The 23,729-nt window shown below is 21.3% G+C and overlaps 6 protein-coding genes across 6 annotated transcripts; 3 read left to right on the top strand and 3 right to left on the bottom strand.

The window, feature by feature from the left end:
- Window positions 1–1,712: 1,712 nt before the first annotated feature.
- On the bottom strand, window positions 1,713–2,745 carry PVVCY_0100460 (conserved Plasmodium protein, unknown function; the record flags this gene model as incomplete). The annotated part of the gene is made up of 4 exons (XM_008628430.2): window positions 1,713–1,762; window positions 2,002–2,067; window positions 2,167–2,243; window positions 2,357–2,745. 4 exons carry the CDS (start codon window positions 2,743–2,745, stop codon window positions 1,713–1,715), a joined length of 582 nt encoding a protein of 193 aa, XP_008626652.2.
- A 749-nt stretch (window positions 2,746–3,494) lies between these two features.
- On the bottom strand, window positions 3,495–5,462 carry PVVCY_0100450 (conserved Plasmodium protein, unknown function; the record flags this gene model as incomplete). The annotated part of the gene is made up of 1 exon (XM_008628429.1): window positions 3,495–5,462. One exon carries the CDS (start codon window positions 5,460–5,462, stop codon window positions 3,495–3,497), a length of 1,968 nt encoding a protein of 655 aa, XP_008626651.1.
- A 782-nt stretch (window positions 5,463–6,244) lies between these two features.
- On the bottom strand, window positions 6,245–6,956 carry PVVCY_0100440 (mitochondrial ribosomal protein L41, putative; the record flags this gene model as incomplete). The annotated part of the gene is made up of 3 exons (XM_008628428.1): window positions 6,245–6,325; window positions 6,494–6,558; window positions 6,821–6,956. 3 exons carry the CDS (start codon window positions 6,954–6,956, stop codon window positions 6,245–6,247), a joined length of 282 nt encoding a protein of 93 aa, XP_008626650.1.
- A 3,665-nt stretch (window positions 6,957–10,621) lies between these two features.
- On the top strand, window positions 10,622–15,550 carry PVVCY_0100430 (transcription factor with AP2 domain(s), putative SPE2-interacting protein, putative; the record flags this gene model as incomplete). Its single annotated transcript, XM_008628427.1, has 1 exon — window positions 10,622–15,550. One exon carries the CDS (start codon window positions 10,622–10,624, stop codon window positions 15,548–15,550), a length of 4,929 nt encoding a protein of 1,642 aa, XP_008626649.1.
- Window positions 15,551–16,536: 986 nt separating this feature from the next.
- PVVCY_0100420 (conserved Plasmodium protein, unknown function) lies at window positions 16,537–20,721 on the top strand (the record flags this gene model as incomplete). The annotated part of the gene is made up of 1 exon (XM_008628426.1): window positions 16,537–20,721. The coding sequence occupies one exon, from the start codon at window positions 16,537–16,539 to the stop codon at window positions 20,719–20,721; it is 4,185 nt and encodes a 1,394-aa protein (XP_008626648.1).
- Window positions 20,722–21,990: 1,269 nt separating this feature from the next.
- PVVCY_0100410 (conserved Plasmodium protein, unknown function) lies at window positions 21,991–23,073 on the top strand (the record flags this gene model as incomplete). Its single annotated transcript, XM_008628425.1, has 1 exon — window positions 21,991–23,073. The coding sequence occupies one exon, from the start codon at window positions 21,991–21,993 to the stop codon at window positions 23,071–23,073; it is 1,083 nt and encodes a 360-aa protein (XP_008626647.1).
- Between the last annotated feature and the right edge of the window lie 656 nt (window positions 23,074–23,729).

Raw genomic sequence — 23,729 nt, 5'->3', positions numbered from 1 at the left:
TATAGCAATAATTATAAGGATAAAAAAAAATTAATAGGCTTTAAAATATATAGAGAATTTTTTTGAAAATACGCTAAAAAAAAAATATTTTATTTTCTATATATATTTTAAATAACATATTATTACACTATATAATATTGCTTCCGTTCATTTTAACGCCATTTTAATACTTAACTGAAATAGTGCTTACAAGGAAATAGCACTAAATATGTATTAACATGCTTATAATATATTATATACTTGTAGATAGTGTCATTAAACTTTGTTTTATTATGTATATGCTAAAGGATTTGGGCTTAGTAATATTTTCTACGCATATACATAAGTTTATATATTATATAATAATATTTATAATATATTTATAAAAATTTATAGCCCAAACATAATAAATTTATTCTTATATAAAATGATTGTGCATATATATGTAGAAAATATTAAGTATATATATATAAATTAATTGCCATTTCCAATATACTAAATTTTTCCTATAAACTCAAGAATAAATAATATTAAACAATTTGTAATAGTATATGATAACTTATTTTTATGGATAAATATTTTATATTGCATTGTTTGAAAATATTTGAAAAATTTAAAAGTTATTATTTATAATAAATAGTTTGTATTAATATTGTATATGTACATTCATTACACCTCATACTATGTCAGCAATATACTGCTAGTTTATATATTATTATTTTATATATGTTGGGTATGTTTTTTTTAATAGCTTGAGAAAGCATTTCCTTATTTCCATTTTGGAAGTTTGATTTATTATCACGCTTAACCTTGCAAAAAATAGCACAATATTTTGTAAAAAATAAAAATATATCTATATATATATATTTTTTATTTTTATAATACTATAAAAGATAATAATAGAAAATTTCATATAAATTGAAAAGCCATATTTTTTGTAAATAATTTATTGGCTTCCCATTTCATGAGCACTTTTTATTATGAATTAGTCAGGCGATATAATACGAAAGCATATAAGGTAAAATATAATAACACATTATAATATTAAATACATAATGAATAGGTAAAACATAATAACACATTATAATATTAAATACATAATGAATAGGTAAAATATATAAATAAATGTACAAACTTAATAAGCATATTTTAGTAAAATAACGGATAGTCTACATTTTATAAATATATTTGGAAACCCCTACTGTTGTAAAAATATTGAAAAAAAAAAAAAAAAAAAAAAAATAGCTATACAGCTTAATTTGCACACAAAATAAAATATAATAGGGACTTAATAATTTTCCATATATTTCCTACACACATTTTATGAGTATATATAAAAAGGTATAATATTGCTTTAGTTCAATATAAACATATTTAATATGCTTAATTATGTTTCTTGTTAGTATTTACATATTTTAACATTTTATTATAAGACAATCTATACTATTTAAACATTATTTATATCATATGCTCATGGTAAAAAAATAAAAAAATATTCATTCATTTTATATTCTTTTGAATATATATATAACAAAAAAGGTTGAAAAGGGTTATATAAAATATTTGCGAAAAAAAATATACAAATTTTGTGACAATAAAATGTGAAGGATATATTTGGAAAAGAAATAATATATTAATGTATAATCCCATTAGTGTCTGAATTTAATACAACAAAAAAGTGTTTACTTATTTTTCCATTTTATTTTTGGGCTTCCTTCATATGTTATGAATATTTAATTTTTTAAAAATAGCATTAATTCTTCTATTGATTTGAACTTTTTGTCTGTTAAAATGTATTATATAAAATATTTGGGGAAAAAAAAGTGTAAAATAAATATGTATGCCATAAAATTATAGAGAATGAAAAAATTACTGGTATGGGAATAAACATAAAGGTTTAATAATAGTCGTATGTATATATATGCAACTTGTAACGATATAAAAGCATGAAAATAGCAACTAAGATTGTGATAGTGTATTATTCATTAAATTTTTATTATTTTTTTTTCGAATATTTTTAACCTATGTTCGAGGACATTTGATTAACGGTAACTCTTAGGTTTTCGTATTCATCAATTTTAGCTTTTACTATAATATATGAAATAAAAAAAGGAAAATACAGTTTTTTATTTTGTAAAAATTAATATGGACAAAGAATATGTTTATTTAGAACTCAGTAAATATTACCATATGTCTCTTTATCTTCAGCACTTAAACCATTTATATATTTCCTTTCATTATTTAGTTTGTCTTCTAGAAGCATACTATAAAAAAAAGAGTAATGAAAAATGGTGAGTAAATGATAAATTATAGAAAACATATGTTATGTTTCTTTTTATTATTATTAATGAATTAGAACAATAAGACATGCACATACCTATATGACATGGTTTTGTTTTTTAGTGATATATAATATTTTGATATAGGTGTGTTGAAACCTTGTAGAGAGTCTAATTTCCCTAGTAAATATAAATCTTTGAGAAATTGCTTTTTTTTTTCATTTTGATCATTTATAAATATGTAAATAGGCTTGTTTATATTTTTTTCATTTAGAACATTGTATAGCATTCGAATATGATTTGCTTTTTTTTTAATTTTATTTATTAATTCATTTTTTAAAGTTTCTTTTGAGTTCCCTGTTTTCATATCTTTCAATAAAAGGATATTACCATTTTTATCAACACTGGTTGAACAAGAAAACATACCAGAGTTATTCGATAATAGAATGAACATAAAAAAGGAAATATACAACGATAATATATTCATATTTAACTAAATTTTATAAATAAAAAATTTTATATTTTATTAATAGTGGATAAACAGTTGACACAAATAAATATATAAATTAAATAAAAACCTGAAAAATATTGAAATTCATAAATCAGTAAATTTAATATTAAAATAATGATATATATTTTTTATTTTCCACCCATTGTTAGTATTGTGTGTAGAAAAATTATGCATACACGCAATTATTGTCTAATGTGTGTATATGCCTTTATATATATACATATAAGTATATAGGATTCTTATCAAAATTTGTAATATTGCTTTTATAACATTTTACAATATTGTCTTATATATTTTGCTAATTCAGGTATTCTGCTTATGTGGTTTATTATGATAAACTGTGACCATTTTGAAAATGAGAATCGTTGTTGCCTTTTAACTAAAAATTGTATATATTTTAAGCCCCCCCAAAAAATGTATGCACATTTTAAGATAAATTTATTCCATGTTAATAAAAATAGTTGAAAAAATATTGTTGTGCATGTAAAATTAACAAAAAAAAGGAGGAATATATATATTTTAAAATAATTTTATTCCATGTTAATAAAAATAGTTGAAAAAAATATTGCTGTTCATGCAAAATTCACAAAAAAAAGAAATAAAATAAGAGTAACATTAAATAATGGCAATAACTTAAATAGTACAATGTTTTCATTATTGCTACTTGCGGAGTGTCATTTAAATTTTATTTTGATAAGGTCGTAGATTTAAAAATATGTTTAGTGTTACTCTGTTACAATAATTGAGCCAAGATCAACAAAATATGATTTTCCATTAAATTTGTTGAATATTTTTGCAAAGGGTACATTATGAGCGCCCAACATAATAGCTAATAATTTAACACTAACTGCCTTACGTTGGTGAGGTTTAATAACCCCAACTTCAATTATGGAATTAAATGATATAAGTGATGAATGTATTTTATTTGTAATATTATTGGTTGGGTCTTGTATTTTAATAGTTAAATCAATATCTTCATATGAATTATTATAAAAATTAAAAATAGCTATTAATATAGATGAAAAATTAATTTCTTTAACAAAAGAAACTTCTAAATCGAATAAATTTTGAGAAGGGATTTCTTCTTCTAAGAAATATTGTGACCATATATAATTATTTAATGAATTATCAATACACCATTTTAAAGATAATGAAATAATAGTTTTATCATTATTAATACGAAGTGTTAGTATTTCATTACCATTTTTATATTTTTGTATAATATTATTTTGTTGAGTATATTTATGATGAATGTTATTTCTTTCATCTTCATTACAAGAAAGAACAGGTGAATCAATCATATTTTTATTGTTATATTCTCGTAAGTTTTTTTTTATATTATATTTTGAGTCTATCTTTACACTATTTAATGTGATTGTCTCTACAAAATTTATAATCGGAAAATAAAATGAATAGGTATCTTCAGGAAATAATGAAAATGGGAATATATTATTATCAATATTAATTGATTTTGAAAATAATTCAAAAATTTGTATTTTATGATTTTTCGTAATATTTTCAATTTCCACATATAAATAATGATCTACTATTTTGCATTTTATATTTAATGGTTTAACAACTATAATAGGTTTATGTAAAATTATTTGTTTATAACTTTTGTTATTTTTATTTGAACTTTGCATAAATTCATCATATTTATCTAAAGACATACAAATATTATGTAAATTAACATGTAATGGAAAATTTTTTTCTGTATCGATATAATTATTTTCATTATCATTCTCTTCATCGTCATCACTATCATTATTTGGTTGATTATAATTTTGATCATTGTTATATTCTTCTATAGTGTTTTTATTATTGTTTGATTTTTTTTTTTCTTGTGAAAATCCGGATGTGAATGTAGAAGACCAATTTATATTATTTAATAATGGGGATGGATAATTAAAAATATTTTTTAAATCATTTGCATTTTTTTCAGTTAAAAAATTATTATGTTTTTGTTTTTCGATAATATTATTTTCATTAATTTTTATTTTTAAATTTAATTTTTTGTTAATATATTTTTGAGAAATTGATAAAGGAAATTCTATAAGATATATTATTCCTTCTATATCATAATATGAACTGTTAATAAAAAAGTATATATTATTATTTTTTTCTTCTATTTGGTTTAATTCGATTGAATTAGTATCAATATTGACAAAATTTATATCACCTGATGCATTTTCTTTTATCTCTATATCATTAGTGTGTGGATTGTTAGCCTGATCTAACTCATGTATTTTGTCTTGATTATTATCAGCATCCAATTTGCAATCCGTTTTATTGCAATCAGTTTTATTGCTACCTTTTTCATCTTGTGTTTTTTTTTTAATTATCAACCTCTTACATGCAACCTTAAAATCATCGTTCAAATTATGTTCATGTAATAGTTGGAATTTATGTGCCAAAGTCGATATTTCCGAATTATTTTCATTAAAAGTGATATCAGGATGGATATTTAAATTTTTACAAGTATCAATCCAATTTTTTACATATTTTATATTATTACAAGTTTTATCATTTCTTTGAATTAATATTCCTATATAGAGTAATTCACCAAGTGGCTCTTTGGATATTTCATCATTGGGTTTATTATAAATTTCTTGGCACATATAATTAAAGGCATCTTCGCTATTTTTGTGATTACTACTATTTGATATGATTAGTTTTATGTATGACTCGTTCATATGTGGAATACCTTTTTTTTTTTCACAGCTTTTTATGTGTAGGTTATAGGGTTATATATATATATATATGCGGATGTAATATATTCTCTTTTGAGTTTGAATTTTGTTATTTTTTTGAAAATTTTTGATATATGTTATGCTGCTAAAACTTTTAATATATAAAATTGTTGATTCACATTTTTATACATATACTATTTATTGTTTATAATTTAAAATATGGAAGAATGTGGATAAAGAATATGTTTTATATATTATGCATATATGTTTGCTATATTTGTTTGGTTAGCCTTTCGACCATTTTTTTTTTATTTTACATAGATTTTCCTGCTTTCCACAGTAAATATATTCTTTATTTAAAAAATTTTAAGAAATTGTTTTGAAGCTAGTAGGGATAATTTAAGAAAATAGTGTATAATTGTTTATATATTTATTTGATTTATGAATATGTTTACATATATTTTAGTTTAGTTTAATTAATTTAAAAAATATATACAGGCATATGCAGATAGAGAGGATGGTCAATTTATAAAACAATTTTAAAAAAAAAAAATGTTGGGAAAAAATGTTTGGAAAAAATGTTTGGAAAAAATGTTGGGAAAAAATGTTGGGAAAAAATGTTGGGAAAAAATGTTGGGAAAAAATGTTGGGAAAAAATGTTGGGAAAAAATGTTGGGAAAAAATGTTGGGAAAAAATGTTGGGAAAAAATGTTAGAAAAAATAAAGTTAAAAAATGATTAAAAGGTAATACAAAAACATATTTATAAAGGTGTAACATTTTTTGTTTAATTTAAAATTTTTCTTTGGGGTCCCAATTGTTTTTTCATAACAATTAATGGGGTTTTTCTTGAAACATATGGTTTTAGCTGAAAGAACAGACAAAAAACATTATATAGATAAGTTAAATAAGCATATTTATATAAAATTATTAATTAAATATACATGAACGAAAAGGTGATAACATAATGAGTATATAGATTTTATGAGGTTATGCAAAAGGGTATCAACAAATTATATATATTTTTTCTTATTACATTGCAATCGGTTAAATCTGGGACATGAAAGTTTGGTATGAGCATTTTGTTAATTATAAAAAAACCTACACAATGGGAATAAATATGTTTATATATATATAAATCGTGTATATCACATTTTTGAATATAAAAAGAATGCAAAGATTTTCCACTTATCCATTGTATGCACACCCAATTAATATTATTCTTCCATTAAAATGGGTAGATTTGTAAAAAAAGGGGATGAACAATTTAATGCTATATAAAGTTGCATTTATAAAAAGTAGTAACAACTCATAAATACTAATAAGTACTAGGACCGGAATAAAGTTCCATTTTTTATGATACCTTTTTTAGTATGTCTTCCTAATCCAATAGCTCCAAATCCTTTCTTAAAACCAGCAGGTGCGTATTTGGCTATTAGTGGGCCCTTTCCTTTACTTGGGCCCATTTTGGCTAGCATAGAAACAGCTAGCTTAATCATTTTTGAAAAAAAAATAGCTACTTTTTTTTTTTCTCTTTTTTTATAAATATTTCACACACATTAAATAAGTTTAGTTAATACGGCAAATGTGGGTATAGGAGTATGAACTTGTTCGTTACATACATGAATGCATATATAAGGGAACTGGTGTTATACTATGAAGTTATATATATATGTATATGTATAAATATGTGTGTATTTTGCGAAATAGCTAATATATATTTACACAAACTAATAATTTTTCATATTTTAATACTCTCAAGTATAATGGTGGACGATGATAAAAAATAAAAAAGTAGTTCTACATTTATTTATAACATTGTTGAGGATATATTAAATCATGATTTTAATTATAATGGTAAATCTTAATAATTTTTCTTTTCCTCTTAATATATAGATTATATATTTTTATAGATAGTTTATGTTTATATTATATATATTTAATTGCGGTATATAATTGTGTATCTTCCTTTACTTAATTATGTATTTTATATATTTTGAAAGGAATAGTATAAAAAAAATAGTGATAGTACCGAAATATGCAAATATATAAGTACCAATATAAATGACTTGAAACTGTAAGAGAAAAAATGTAAGAATAAATCATTTTCCATTTTATTGTAGAAAAAAAGTAGTTATACAGAATTTTGATAAAATTTAGGTATAATAACAGAAATGGGATTATATTAATTTTTGTAAATTTGATTATAGTTTGTAGTATATGGTTATTATACTTTGACTTTTTGCTTTTTTAAATTTACTATGTTACAATACATTTTTTAAGAACAAATTAAATACAAAAATGTCATAATAGGTTATATAGCAATAATGAGGAATAAAATAAATATGGAAAATAGTTGAAAGAATTTTTATATAGCATTTGATAGCGTAATGATCTTAGATTGTAAACAATTTATAGTATTAATAATATGGAACATATATATGATATTTTTATAAAAATTAAAAGTATTTTTATATTATTTAGCATTTTTAACTTGAAGTGTAAAAATAAATACTTGGTGGGAAGTGTTAATAATTACACACAATAAATATTGTTATATACGTAAGTATTTATATAGTTGACACCATACCAATTAGTGATTATCCAAGTATTTCATTTTATTTATGTATCATCGAATGAAAAGACATTTTTAGCAACATTCTTAAATTTATTGTATATTTGTTATTAAATTATTTAGGACAATATTAATTTTTTGTCATTTTGGTTATGGTTAATTATTTTACAACTTGATGATTTTTGTATAAACATATTAATGTATATAAAGTAGTGTCATCGTATTTTTATGATATAAAATAATTGAAATTTGAATAAGATATTCTTTAAAATATGATAATATAAAATACCTATTTATATGTTTTTAAGTAAATTGTGAGAATACATATTTTATATGTACATGTCATAAATATAGCTTTTCTATAATTTTTTTTCTGAACAAATTTAGTTATTTTGTTAATATTTTTCTGAACATACATATAATAGCATTTCTTTTAAATGCTTAAAAATTTATAAAATAGTAAATGCTAGTATAAATATGTTATTATATATTTTTTTCTGTATTTGAATGCATTATGTGTGCAATAAAGGAAATATTTTTTTTAAAGATTATTAATATATAAATATAATGTGTGCAAAAAAAAATACATAGAATATCGTATGTATATATATGCCTACTAAATTGTACTTAGATATATTATAGATAGATAAAAAAATATTAGTATAATTTATTCGGTGTGTTTAATATATGTATATAAAAAAAAAAAAAAAAATAATGAGTAGATTATTGCTATTTTTAGGTTATATTTAACAAAATGTATCGTCTTTTTTTTTTTTTTTTTAGTACACATATATATATATTATGGATTCCTTATTTAGTTAATGTGTATTATATTTTTATCTCTTTTCTGTATTTTTTTTATGCATGCATATTTAATTTTTAGTATAGTTTATTAATTTTAATTTAGCTTTCACTTTTCTATCGTAACCTTTGATATAAAATTTCCTTTTTTTTTTGTTAGTTTTATTTTAGACATTGCTTTTTTGTATTTTTTTCTATCACATTAGGTGTATAAATATTTTTCATGTATCCCGAATTATTATGTGTGTTACATTATAAAATTAAAACTTTTTTTTTGTATTTTTGTTTGATAGCAAAACGTGTTTTACTACAAAAAAAAGACACAGTAAATTTCATTATATATTTTGTTTTTTTTTGTTTTAATTTAGTCTAAATATGTATTGCTTAAAAGGTTTGTTCTATTCTTGGTATTTGTATTTTTTGTGTGTCTAATAATAATTTATTTTAAATATATTTGATTTTAGTATTTTTTTTTCGTTTCCTTTTGTTTTATATTTATCATAAAACGTTAGAAAGATGAATGACAATATGATTAGTTAAATGATTTGTACTATTTGATATTTGTTTAATTTGAAAGTATATGTAAATATTATCATATTATATATGTATTGTTAAATAGTATTATGTCTGTATAATACATTTTTATTTTTCACATTTTAGAAATTTGTATATTTTTGTGGATACCTTTTTATTTGTTAATATTATTAATTATACATGTTTTTTTTCAATGATAATATATGAAAAAATATATATTCATTCGTGATATCATAGATATATATTATATATTTTTGTATACATACATATATATTATATATACATATGAATAATTTTAAATTTTTTACATAAGGTTTTGTGAAAATATTTATATTTTCCTCATGATTAATAAATATATTATTAATTCATGGGGTAATGTGTGTGTGTATAATTTTTATTTATATATGAGTATGTATATAATTGGATTCGATAATTTTTTTTTTGCATGTTATGTTAACTTCAAGATGTTTTAGAAATATTTTTATTTATATGCATATGCATATAAGTGAATAGTTATATATACATGTATAATTATTAGTTTCGAAGATTTAATTTGGATGTCTATTTTTAAGGTGAATAAGATATATGATTGTTTTGGTTTATTATTGTTTGTTATAAATTTGTATTGTCATATTTTTCGATTATTATTTCTCTTTATTTTGGCAGCAGATATATTAGCTAGCTATCGAGAGTAGCGTATGGGCATGTCTGTTTTTGTTTATTCGAGTGTTTATCCGTTTGTTGTAGCATTTTTAAGTGCATATAAATTTTCAAGAATAATAATTGTTTGTGTTTGGTTTGTTTGATTCAATTTATTTGAATAAGATAGATTTTTGTGTTTGTTTGTTTGGCTACTATTTTGTATTTGATTTATTTGATTTGTTTTGTTTGTAAAAAAAATTATAAATTCCGAAGTTATTAATATTATTAAAGAGGATTATATTAGACTTATTTATTTCTACTTATGAGTAGTGTAATATTTTATTTAAATTCGTTCCGATAATGAGCATATTTTGCTGTTTCTTATTCTGTTTGATAGTGTTTTAGATTTACGATATTTATTATTTTTAAATTTTGTTTGAAAATTTGTTTTTAAGCCAATTAGGCTATTCCACATGCACATGTCACTATAGATATTTTATTGTAAAAATAAGAGGGAGTTATCCCATTATTTACATAGACATGTATATTTACATTATTTTAGAAGTATAAAATTTGATCTACTTAATAGTTATAAACATTTGAAGAATATAAATGCAAACGTGTAATAAGACTACGAATTGTATTGATAAAATTGATAACCTACTAGTAAATGTACAACATATTGAAAAAAAAGAAACAAAACTTGGACAAGTATTTGTAATTGATATGATAAAAGGTGTGAATGTTGAGACAGATAATATGAAAGAGGAAAAGATGTGTGGAACCAATTCCCTTGTGCCAGTCTCGCCTATTAAAAATGGAATTGATGGAGAAATGAATAATGGTGTATCAGAAGTAAAAATAAATAAAGAACCTGTAATTTTAATAGATAAAATTGAAAGATGTTTAGTAGTTGAATGGTATGAAAATGATATAAGAAGGGAGCAAAGAATATCTTATAAAAAATATGGCAATGATAAAGCTAAATTAAGAGCAAAAGAATTGATAGAGAAATTAAAATCAGGTATAACCTTTGAGCAGTTATATCCAGATAAAGGTCCTCCAATTGTAAAAGTATATGAAAATGTAGGAGACTATAAAGTTTCATTAATTAGAGATCGAATAGAAAGAGAGTGGCGAGTTGAATGGATAGATAATGGGGTTCCTACAAAGGCAAGATGGTCTTGTAAAAAAGTTGGAAATGATGAAGCACAAAAAAGAGCAGATGCATTTGCTCAAAGTATGATAAAAGGAGTTTTCAATCCAATGTTATTACACAAAGCAACTGGTACACGATTTTCAAGATCGGATCGTACTGTTGTTAAAATAAATGTATATATGAAAAAGAATGTAAAACGAAAAAAAAAAACAAAATCAGGTATTGTGAAAGCGGAAAAGAATACAGGAGTTTCAAATGGAACAAGGGAAGGATTAAGAAGGTCGAGAAATAATAACAATGTTACAAATAATGCTAATAATGAATATAGTGGATGTGTTTTAAAAAATGTAAATGAAAATAAAAATAGCAAAAGTAATGATGAGAATAGTGTAAACATTCAAGAGTACAATGGTAGTACTACATATTATATAAACACTGGTGAGGTTATTAAAAACGAAGATGAGAATTCTCAGAAAAAGCGTACTTATACACCTAGAAGTAAAGGTGTAAGAAGTACACGATTAAGAAAGATGTCTAAAATAGATGGTAAGACATCAATTAATGTTGATAGTGGAAATAAAAAAGGAAGACCAAGTACTCAATATAATGAAACAAATATAAATAGATATTCAATTAATAATCAGCAATTTGTAAACAATTTATATGATGAGGGTTTAGAAAAAAATTCTATTGTATGGAATAATAAAAATAATAAAATGAATAGCAATATAAAAGATATTTATTATAATAATATGACAAATATATGTGATACATATCATATAAATAATAATATTCATAATGGTGGATTAGACAGTAATATAGAAAGAGGAGAATATCCTGTACATATTCCATATTTAGATAATTATAATAATTATGGTTTTTTAAATTATAACATTGAAAATTCGATTCAAAATAATTTACAAGGTAATATACAAAATAATCAATATAATGTAAAGCATGATATGAGAGAATTATATCTTTATACAAATTCAAATAATTTCATAAATTGTGGATTAGAAATAAATAATAATTTATATACAATCGGGAACATAAATAAAGATATAAATTTTATTCCTGATTCGAATTTAGAAAATAAAAATTATTATCATATTAATAATAGTGATGTTTGTTTAGGTAATTATAATGATGATCTAATAAATAAAAATAAAAAATATGGTGATAACAATTTTGTAATTATTCCAACTGAAAATTATAATGGTGAAATGATTCAAAATGAAGGTAAAGATTTTACTGTTTTAAATTCAGGAGTATATAGAAAACAGACACCAAATAAAAATGAAATAATTGATGAGAAGGGAATAAGTAATATGAACGTTTTAAGTGTCAATAAAAATGAATTAGCTTGTGTAGAAAGAAATAGTGTAAATAAGAGTGATGAAATAAAAGATAATACAAATGATAGTACGATTTTTCAAAATGAATCAGAGAATAATTCCAGTTGTTCTAAAGGTGATTTACGAACAAGTAAAGGGATTAATAAGAATGAAAATAATATAAATGAGGATTTATTTTATTGTACATCCCATAATGAAAAATTAAATAAGTTTGAATATATTGTTAATAATAATTATGATTTATATGAATCTGATAATGTTAAAAAAAATAATCGAAGAAGAAGTACAATTAGTAATGGATATAATATAAATAATGAAAAAACTGATGAATCTTTAGAAAATACATTTTTTGATAATATAAATAAGTCTAAAACATCTGTTCAGAAAAAGCGGACAAGATATTCAAGTCTAAGTCGTTTAAATACAAATGATCATACAATATGTTCTAATGAAACAATTAATAATAATTATGATATTTCATATACCAACCAAATTAATGAAACTAAAGATACAAATAATTTATATAAATATGTAGGACAAGAAAATTATATGAACAGGTACATAATTAATAGTAACGACTCAAATTTAAGAATGAATGATAAAGATGAAAATAAAAATGTGAGTGAAATTATAGAAGAAGGAAAAATATATCATAGTTATTCTAAAATGAATAATATGGTATCTATTGATGAAAAAGGGAAAATTCAAAATAGTAAGGATGTTAATAATGTTTATTTGAACGATAATAATTTAATTTGTTATGAAAACATGAAATTAAAAAAAATGATTCCTGAGAATACATCTATAGAATTTGTAGAAAATCCAAGAGGATATAGAGTACCATATATTTATCAATATAAAATTTTTTATGAATATTTTGAAATACCATTAAATGCATCTAAAGAATTAGGAATTCAACAATTATATAGTGCACTATTATTTTGTTTACATATAATATCAGTAGGTTGGAATGTTAATAAGAATGAATTTATTGAAAATTATTTAAATGCATTGTCTAATCCATCTTTTAAAAATATAGTAATGAATAATTATATGTCCGATTCTATAATTAATAATATGTATAATGTAGGATATAATTTTCCTAATTCGAATTATAACAAAATAGGATATATAGATGGAATGAATAGTAATTTATTTCCTTACGCATCTATGAATAATACAAATATGTATACTAATAAATATTTGATTAATAATTTAGAAAATGTTAATCTTGAATCAGGTTTGACTAGTAGTTCTGTAATGCCAATATCTACTAGTGCATCTAATATGGATGGAGTTTACATTTTGATGGATAATGTAAATGATTCTGGAATTTTAAGCAATTCGAGCCAAATAAATATTAAAGATGGCAATTGCATGAACAATAGTGCAGATGTTCATAATTTTAATGAAACTAAAAAATTCGAAGAAATAAACAATGCAAGGAATGTAGTAAGTTTAAATAATATGAGGGATTCAAAACAGATGCAAGATATGATATATTTAAATGATATAAATAATTTATATAAAAATCCAATGTTTTATAATATGAATAATGGAGAGTGTGGAATGAATAATTTAGCTAGTCCAAATTTGTCTACTGATATAAGCAGCCAATTATATATGAATCATATTGTTAATAATAATTTAGAAAATATGAACAGTCAGAAAATAATGATTTATCCTAATGATTTGAATAATATAGCAAATAAAAATTATATTAATAATATGAAAAATATTGTTAATATAAATAATATGTATCATACTAACAATTTTAATGATATCAATTCTCCTAACTCAGCATACAAATTAAGAAATCCTCAAGACATACCAAATATGGATAATATTAATAATAGTTTTAATATGAATTATATGAAGGACAATTTAAATAATCCTACGATGATGAATCGAATGAGCATGGTTAATACTATTGATCAGGGTTTGCAAAATATAAATTATGGTGTAGATTTAAATAAAAATTTTAATTACTTAAATAGTGATGACAAAAAAAATATAATTATGAGCAATGATTATGTAATTAATGATGAGCAAATATGTTCAAACGATAGTATGTCTAATGCATATTACAAAACAATAAATAATAATAATTTAATGTATCATAATAATTATCAATTAGATGAATTAAGAGACAATTGCTTTGGTGATTCATCTTTATCTGCTTCTAAAAGAAAAGAAGAGAATGTAGATGCAACTGGAGATTCTATTAATGATAAAAATGATTCTAAAACAGATGCAAAAGAAAATGTAGAGATGACAAATTACAATGATTCTATTAATGATATGAATATAAATGGGAATAATAAAATAAATGTGGGTTCAAAATTATCTAGAACCCATGAATCTAAAGATAATGTAAGTAAGGACAATTTAAATTTAGTAGAAGAGACTATTGGCAATGGTACTGCTCCAAAAAAGACTGACGTTATCAATACAAGTATGCAAGAAAATAATGCATCTGTAAGTAAGCAAAATGAGGATAATGGAAATGATAATAAAGAAAGTTCTTTTGTTATGAATTATAATTTAAAACCATGTATGAATGAAAATAAAAATGAAGAAGCAGAGAATAAGTATGAGACAGACAATAGCAATGAGAGTAGCACAGAATGTCGTAGTAATGTAGTAAAATACAATAATGAGAATGATCAAAATATTATGAACAATAATATGGCTAGTAAAGAGTTAGTAAATAATAATAATATGAATGTTATTAATCAAAATATAGATAAATGTGATGAAATGATTTATAATGGATATATAAAAGATTCTAAAAATAATACAAGTACAGGATCTATATATTTATCACCAGTAAAATTAATTAAAGATTCTTATAATTATGAATTTTATTCAAATACAAAAATGATTGAAAAAATAAGATCTACATCAAATTCCAGTACTATAAATACAGAATACTTATCAAGTAATCATATGAACTCAAGTAGTATGAATAATGGTTGTCCATCGAATAATATAAATCGACAAATCCATAATGTTTTGGAGAAATAAAAAACAAATTTGTATGTGTAGGTATATAAAGTTAGGATTATTTTTTTGTTTTTAAAGAAGGAGGTCGAGAAGGCTTCTTATTTTTATTGTTTTTTTTTGCGTTTTATATTTTTTCTATTTGTTCGTGGATTCATGTACACAAATATTAGTTGTGTCATGAAATCCAACAATTTTGTAAATATTTTTTCACATTTTATTTTTAACTTTTAATAAACTTTTTTGAAAATAAATATATAATTTATAAAAATATAATAACAAAGAAGTATATTATTTTATATTATGAAAATGAAATGTTTTAAACATATATTATGCACAATTTTGATTTCCAAACAGGGATAAACAATATGACTCATATTTTTTGTAGGATACCTGTGTTTATGTTGTGTGATTGTGATTTATCCTTTGAAGTTTGTAACTTAAATTATGGAAAAAATTATAAAAAAAAATTATAAAAAAATATGCATACACATTATTATTTATATGGTACTTTTATTTTTTTATCACCTCTTTACTTTTCAGTACCAATTTATTAAATTTAAAAGGGGTTGATAATTTACTAGCTTTATAATGATATACATATATAATAATTTTTTGAGAAAAACATATTATTTTTGAATAATAGGATGGTGGTAAATAATTATTAATTAATTTTTTTATATTTTTTTTTATTTTTTCTTTGAATTAGATACATAATATGTAGATCATTTTTTATGGCTTTGTTTGGATTACTTATGTTTCATCATTTAAGTATTGAATAATTTTGTAACTTAATTTTAGGGAACCTGTGTAAATATTTTTATTTTATTATAAAAGAAGTTCTTATTGTTTGTTATTCTGTATAAGATGGAGTATTTTCATGTTCTATATTGTGTAAACATATAATTTTTTTTGAGATAAAAAAAGAGAAATAGTTGATTAAAATTTAAGGGAAAGATATATGAAGAAAAGGAAAAAGGGAGTAAGATAAAAAAAAGTGAAATAATGAAATGATGAAAAACAATGTGATTAAAAGAATTTGCAAATGTGAAAATGAGGCTGGTATAATGTGTAGATATTGGAATTCAAAATATTATTATCATAAAATAGTGTTATTAAATAAGCCTTGTGAAATTATATGCTTAGACTATGAAAGAAAAAGAATAACAAATAAAGTTATTTTATCTCATATTAATAATAGTGTGAATGAAACAAAAAAGGAAATAAAAAACATTGATGATGCTAATAAACATGAATTGTTTAGTCTAAATTCTAGAACAAATAAAAGAAATTATAGTAAGGGGATTTCCACGAAAAAAAAAAAATCAAACGAATATATTTGGTACACTTATTCAAAAATAAATCAGGATACTGAAAAAGAAAAAGGTGTATCATTAAATACTGGAACCAAAGCTAAAAACATTTTTCACTTAAATAATATAAGTTGTTTTAATTCAAGTAGTGGGCAAAAAATAAAAATTCGAACATTTACACACACAACTAATATAGTAAAAAATGATAAATTTATAAAAATTTCTAAATTAAACATTATTGAATTGTTAGATTATGTTAATAAAAATTTGGAGAAAAATGATGATACAAAGATATGGGATAATATATTTATTCAAATTGATAAATTAATTTCAAAAAAAAAAAAAAATGAATATAATGAAGAAATAGATTTATTTTTTCAAAAATTAAACAATTTTGATTATTATACAATTTTAAATAATCTTAAGTGTGTGGATGAAAATACAAAAAATGAAATTCTGAAGGGGGCATTTTTTGAATGTTTTGTTTTAAATTTAAGGAAAAGAGATATAACATATTATTATGGGAATGACCCAAAGGTGTCTGATTATAGTTTGACAAATTTTCAGAAAAATGACACACAAAATTCAGAAGAAAAAAATGTTAAATTAATAAAAAAATGGCTGACTTTGTCAGGAAGATTTTCAAATACTAGCGAAAATATGGTCATGTTAAAAGATTATTTAAATAAAATATTTAGACAAAATATTGATAAATTAATTGAAATTGATTATTTTGGAAAAACAACAAAATATTTAGAAAATCAAATGAATAGTAAAACTATGCATTCAATTATATTTACATATAAAAATAAGTTTGAATTAATGAAGCCTTCTGATTTAAGTTTGAGTTTATTTATTTTACAAAAATATTTAATATTAAATTATAATTTATTTAATAAAATTGTTGATTATGTAGTTTGTGATCCTTTAAATAAATTTCAAATACATAAAAATTTTATCAATTTCATCAAAAGTGTTGAGTCTTTTGTTATAGGACAACCTCAAACTTTAGGGAAACCAATTCAAGACAACATTAATTTGTATCATATAGACAATCAAAATAAAAGCGAAAATAATATTGCTTGTACAGAACAATTTCAAAATAATATGAACAATTTTTATAATTCAAGTTTTTTAATTTTTATAAAAAAAATTAGTTTAATTATGCATAATTATAATTTAGAAAATCTTTTGTTTTTATCTGAGTGTATGCAAAATATAATTTTTATGGCAACTACACAAAATCAAATTATGAATATGTTTATAAATAAGTTAAGATATAATATTGATAAATGTATAAATATGGATACTGCTGATAATTATACATTAATACGTATTTATAAAATATATTCTGTATTTTCTTTTGTCCCCGAAATTGAGTTTTCTTATCAATCTTCATTTGATGATCACAAAATAAATCAAAAAGATAGCAATATAAATATTGAGTCGATAAGTGTAAAAAGCGACATTTTTGACGAAGAACAAAAAGACAATATAGTAACTAGCGAATTAGATGAAGAAAAAAAAATTATTAACAAGTCAGAAAAAAATAGTGAAAAAAAAAATATATCAAAAGATAGTGGAGATACGATATTAAATAAAAAAGAAGATATAAATTATTTAAACACATTTATACGTGATTGGGACTTAATTCAAATATACGATAACACAATTAATATAAATAAAGATCTTTTGAATTATAATAAAAATTATGAAATTAATAGAAGAAGTGATTTGCTAAAAAATGTGGTAGCGATAGTTTGCTCAAGAATGGATAAAAATTTAGACGAAATAAAAACAGAATTAAATAAAATAAAGAAAAGTGATTCGAACCGAATAAATATATTATTTCCAGATAAAAAGGATACAATGTTTTCTTTTGTAAAATCGGATATAAATCTAGACCTTTTAATGAGTGAAATAAAAAAAATGAATGATAATAATGTAGACAAGGATATGTATAGAGAAAAGATTAAAAATGATTTACAAAATGAATATTTGATTTTTTATAATATAAAAGTGTTAAGTGATATACTTAAATTTTCACAATATTCTGTAAACACAAATAGGTATACATATGATATAATAAAATGTATAAAAAAAAAACTAGACGAAATAGTAGTTTTATATTCGATTAACAAGAATGAAATGACAGAAAATGAAAAAAGTGGTTGGAATGAAAAAAATAACTCAAAAGGCTTAGGAGAAATATATAAAATTGATAAAGATAAAATATGTAACGAAATAAAAAATATTTCGTTGTTTGATTTGTACAATTTTTATAGTAGTTGTAAAAATTATAGTCCAACTTTTATTTTAAAATTTGTAGATTCATTAATAAAAATAACACCTAAAATTAATATAGTGAATTTGGATAATAATAGTGTTATATCATTTAATGAAAAAGATATTTACAAGACAGAGTATGCAGAATTTTATGAAGAAGTAACAAAAAACAAAAATATAAATAGGATAATTATACCGTTTGTTGTTCCTCTATTACAAACTATTAAAATAATTATTTCCTCAAATTTATTTCTTAAAAATGACAAGTTAAACGAATATATTAATATAATGGCACAGTACTCTTATTTTGTATTATTTTATTATTATTACAATAGTAACAAATATGAGAAAAAAATAGAAAATCATGACGAACTTACTGAGAATAATACACATGAAGAAAAACAGATAATTAATAATTTAAAGACAAATAAGGAACACAGTGAAATAAATGATATTTTTAAAAATAGAGAAAATATTATAGGTAGTCATAAAAATTATAGAAAAAAAACATGCCTTTTTGAAAACCTATATTTAGAAGACATATGGGATATATATACTTGTCTATCTACTTGTTTACATTTTTTAAATAAAACCGAAGAAAAAACATATGGAATACAACACTTAATACATTTAGAAAATCATTTTATAGAAATAATTTCAGAAAAAAAATATATGAAATATTTATCAGATAATTTTATTTTTTATTTATTTAAAACACCTTCTACAAATAAATTAGAAGAAATTTTTGATAATGCAATATCATCACTAAAAATTAATAATTTAAAAAAAAATATAAATAAAAATGATGAGAATATTTCTTCACAAAATGAAAAGGTTTTAAGTTTACCTGCTTCCACAGCTTTTTTTTTATCCAAAATCAAATTAGCTATGCAATGTAATAATATGGATAAACCAGAAAATATTGAAAGAGTTGAAAATTGTAAAAAATTATTTGAAATATTAATTAATGATTACAAAATGTTGGAAAATTGTATTGAAAATATATTTACTTCTCATAATAATCCGGATCAAAACATGAATGTTCATAATAATAGTACGCAAATATTTAGCTGGACAGAAAGGGAAAATAAAAGAAATGGAAAAGAAAATATATTTAATAATTTTTCCAACAAAGGAAAATATAATTATTTGCCATATTTGTTGTCTAATAAAGTTTGTGTAAACAAAAACATTTATTTTAAAACATTAATAAGCGATATGTTTTTTGGTGCTCATCAAATTAAAACATTGTATAATCTTCAAAATACTTTATTAAAAACTGTGAAATATATAGAAACAACACAAATTAACATAAATATAAATTATAAATTAAAAGAAATGCAGCCATTTCATAATAATATATTATCTTATTTACTTGAGCTTTCAAATATAATAAAAAGTTGCTTATATTCAGCATTTTTGTCACAACCATATATTCATAAATCACCAAAAAAATATGTTACAAAAGGATTAGTTAATTATTTTATTAATAATTGCAAACTTTCGAATGATGGTGATATATGTGAAAAAAATAATTCAAAGTTATTTAATGGGGCAAGAAATTATAAGTATATAGCCAACAAATTGGATAGCTAGCTAATTTTTTTTTTTTTACAATTTTACATTTTAGCTAGATTTTTTTAATTAAAAAAAAATTAATTTTTATTTATTGTATCATTTTGTATGTCTATTTGTATGGAATTACTTTTAGAGACAAATGTAGAATTTGTTCATAATGTTTTCTTATAAGTCTTTTGTTATTATAATACTTATTTAAATGATTATATTACTATATTTTTTTGTAATTTTTTTTTGAAGGGATAGAGAAGTGTATGCGGTTATGTATGCAAATGATCTACCCTTATATAAAGCCTTTTTAAATTGTATATATAATATTTCAAACAAATTAAAAAATTACTAACTTCATTTTGATCTACTATTTTAATTGTATAATATTATTCTGTAATATATAGAAAGGTATAGTGTACTTTTTTATGGAATATGCTATTTATTGATAGCTATTCTTTTAATGAATTATTCATGAATTTGAATTATGTAGATATTTTGTGTGCATATTTATATAATATTAATAAATTCAATTTTTAGTAAAAAATATATTGCAAAAAATGAGGATTTTTTTACTATTTTTTGAGAGAGTGCTAGACAGGGCTTATTGAATAGGGTCTGTGTGTTAATACACATATATCTCAATGGAATATGAAAATGCGAAAAAGTAATATAATTATTAATAAGGTATTTTTTTGTGAAATATATTTTCAAAGGTATATTACAAATTTATTGAATAGGAAAATTATTTTATAAATAAAAAAATAATATCGCATATTTGTCTACTATTGAAAAATCGCGGTCTTTTTCTTGGAGATAAAAAATATTGAGAAAATTTATAAAAATTAATATTGTCTGTTTATAGTATTGAAATAATAAGGGTTAGAAAGTTTTATTAATTTGGCTCGTTTTTTCTTTTTTGTTTTAATTTATCAAAAATTATCAGTTAATTTTTTTATATTGTATTAAGGAGAATGAATTAAAAAGGCTAGTAAGAGAAAGGGGGTAATACATGTAGATAAATTTGAATATTTGTAGGTATGATTATTGTATAAAATAAATATTTAAGAAATTTTATTTTTATTAAATATTAAGAAGTTTTATTTCTATTAAATATTAAGAGGTTTTATTTTTATTAAATATTAAGAGGTTTTATTTTTATTAAATATTTGTGTTTACGTTCTATTATACAGTTGTATATGAGGAAGGACATTGTTTTACATATTGAGCTATTTATGTGAATTGCATATATAAACATATGGTCATATTAATTTGTGGTTATTTATATCATTGTAAATAATGGCTGAGGAAAATAATGAGAAAGGAGTTGAAAATGAAGATTCTGATAAGTCTTTAGGAGATATGGGGAAAGAAAATGTAGGATCAGAAAAAACGATAGAAAATGATCAAGGAGTGACTAATGAGTTGTTGCAAAAAAGATTTGAATGTTTAAATAATACTATTGAGAATATGAACATTCATTTTAATAATATATTAAAAGATAATGAAGAAAAATATATATTAGCATTTAATACATATATGTATGATGTTCAAAAAGAGATTCGAATTTTGAAAAAGATAGTCAAGCAAGAAAAAATAAAACAATTAAAAGATGAAAAAGTTAAAAAATTACAAAAAGAGCTTAAATGGTATATCAATGAATGTTTAAGATTAGACACATTTTCTGAATTTTTAAAAAAAGAAGCAGAAAAATGGAAGAGAAATAGTGAGCTTATGAAAAATCACATGATATATTTAGAAGAAAAATTATCAAAAACATATGAAAAATTTATTAAAAAGGGAAGCCTAAAAAAGGAAAAGAAAGAAAATATAAATAACACAACTAGTATGAATCAAAGCTGTAATAAGGGAAGTATTCCTATCAAAGAGGAAGAGAAACCAAAAGAAGAAAATAAATTAAAGCGTAATGAAAAGGAAAATGATAAAATATATAAAGAATTGAATTATAAAATAAAAAATTTAGAAAAAAAATTAAAAAAACAAATAACCTTAAATTGTAGTTTGCAACAAAAACTTACAAAACATTATATTGAGAAATCAAAATACGAGAAATTATTTGTGGATTGTGTTCACCAAATTAAAAAGGACTTAGGAAAATTATCTATGAGTAATGATAAAGAGAAATATATAGACGAAAATTTTTCATCATTAATAAATGAATCTAAATTTAGTTATTTTACTAAAGAAGATAAAAAGAAGTTGTTAATTTCTTTTTTTTCTTCTAATGATTTGATAAATTTAATGAAAAAACAGGTTTTTAGTAAAGAACAGGAATCTTTTAATTTAAAACAAAAAAATAGTTATCCAAGTACAAGAATAACAAATCAAAAACTGTCAGATATATCACCATTTATTTTGTAAATTTCATATATATATATGGATGCACACACTTTGTAAAAATGTACATCAAAATATCATTTAGAAAGATAGGATATCTATAATATGTATGTATATATTTATAGTGTGTGGCTAAATGAATAGATAAATCTTTAGCTATATTTCTCTTAGAATTTTATACTTTCCATTTTTTATTGCCTGTTCATAATTTTAAAATTTTTCCAATTTTTTTCTTAATTTTTTAAATTTTTAATAAAATATAACTTAAAAATAAAGCAAAAAAAAATAATGTGTATATATTGTGGGTGTAAAATAAAATAAAAATAGAATAATTCTGAACTATTCAAAGAATACTATTAAAACACATTTAGGTTAATACTTAAAGGGAATAAGTTGTATACATATATTTACCAATTTCTCAACACCATAAATTGGAACATAATTTATGAGAAAAAATAATAATAAAAAAGAACAAAATATTATAAAGGAGGTTTATTATTCTTTTTTTAATAATTTGTTTATTTTCCATTTTAATATGTTTTCCTCATTTGTACATTTATTGTCTTTATTTTTAACAAAATTTTCAAAATATTTTAGTAAAATATAAAAATCACTTAAAATAAAAATGTTTTATGATAAGAAAAGTGAAAAGAATGGTTTCCTAAATTAAATAAATGGAG

Source organism: Plasmodium vinckei (genome assembly GCF_900681995.1).
Source record: "Plasmodium vinckei vinckei genome assembly, chromosome: PVVCY_01".
Taxonomy (NCBI): domain Eukaryota; phylum Apicomplexa; class Aconoidasida; order Haemosporida; family Plasmodiidae; genus Plasmodium; species Plasmodium vinckei.
This window is presented reverse-complemented; position numbering and strand designations above follow the sequence as displayed.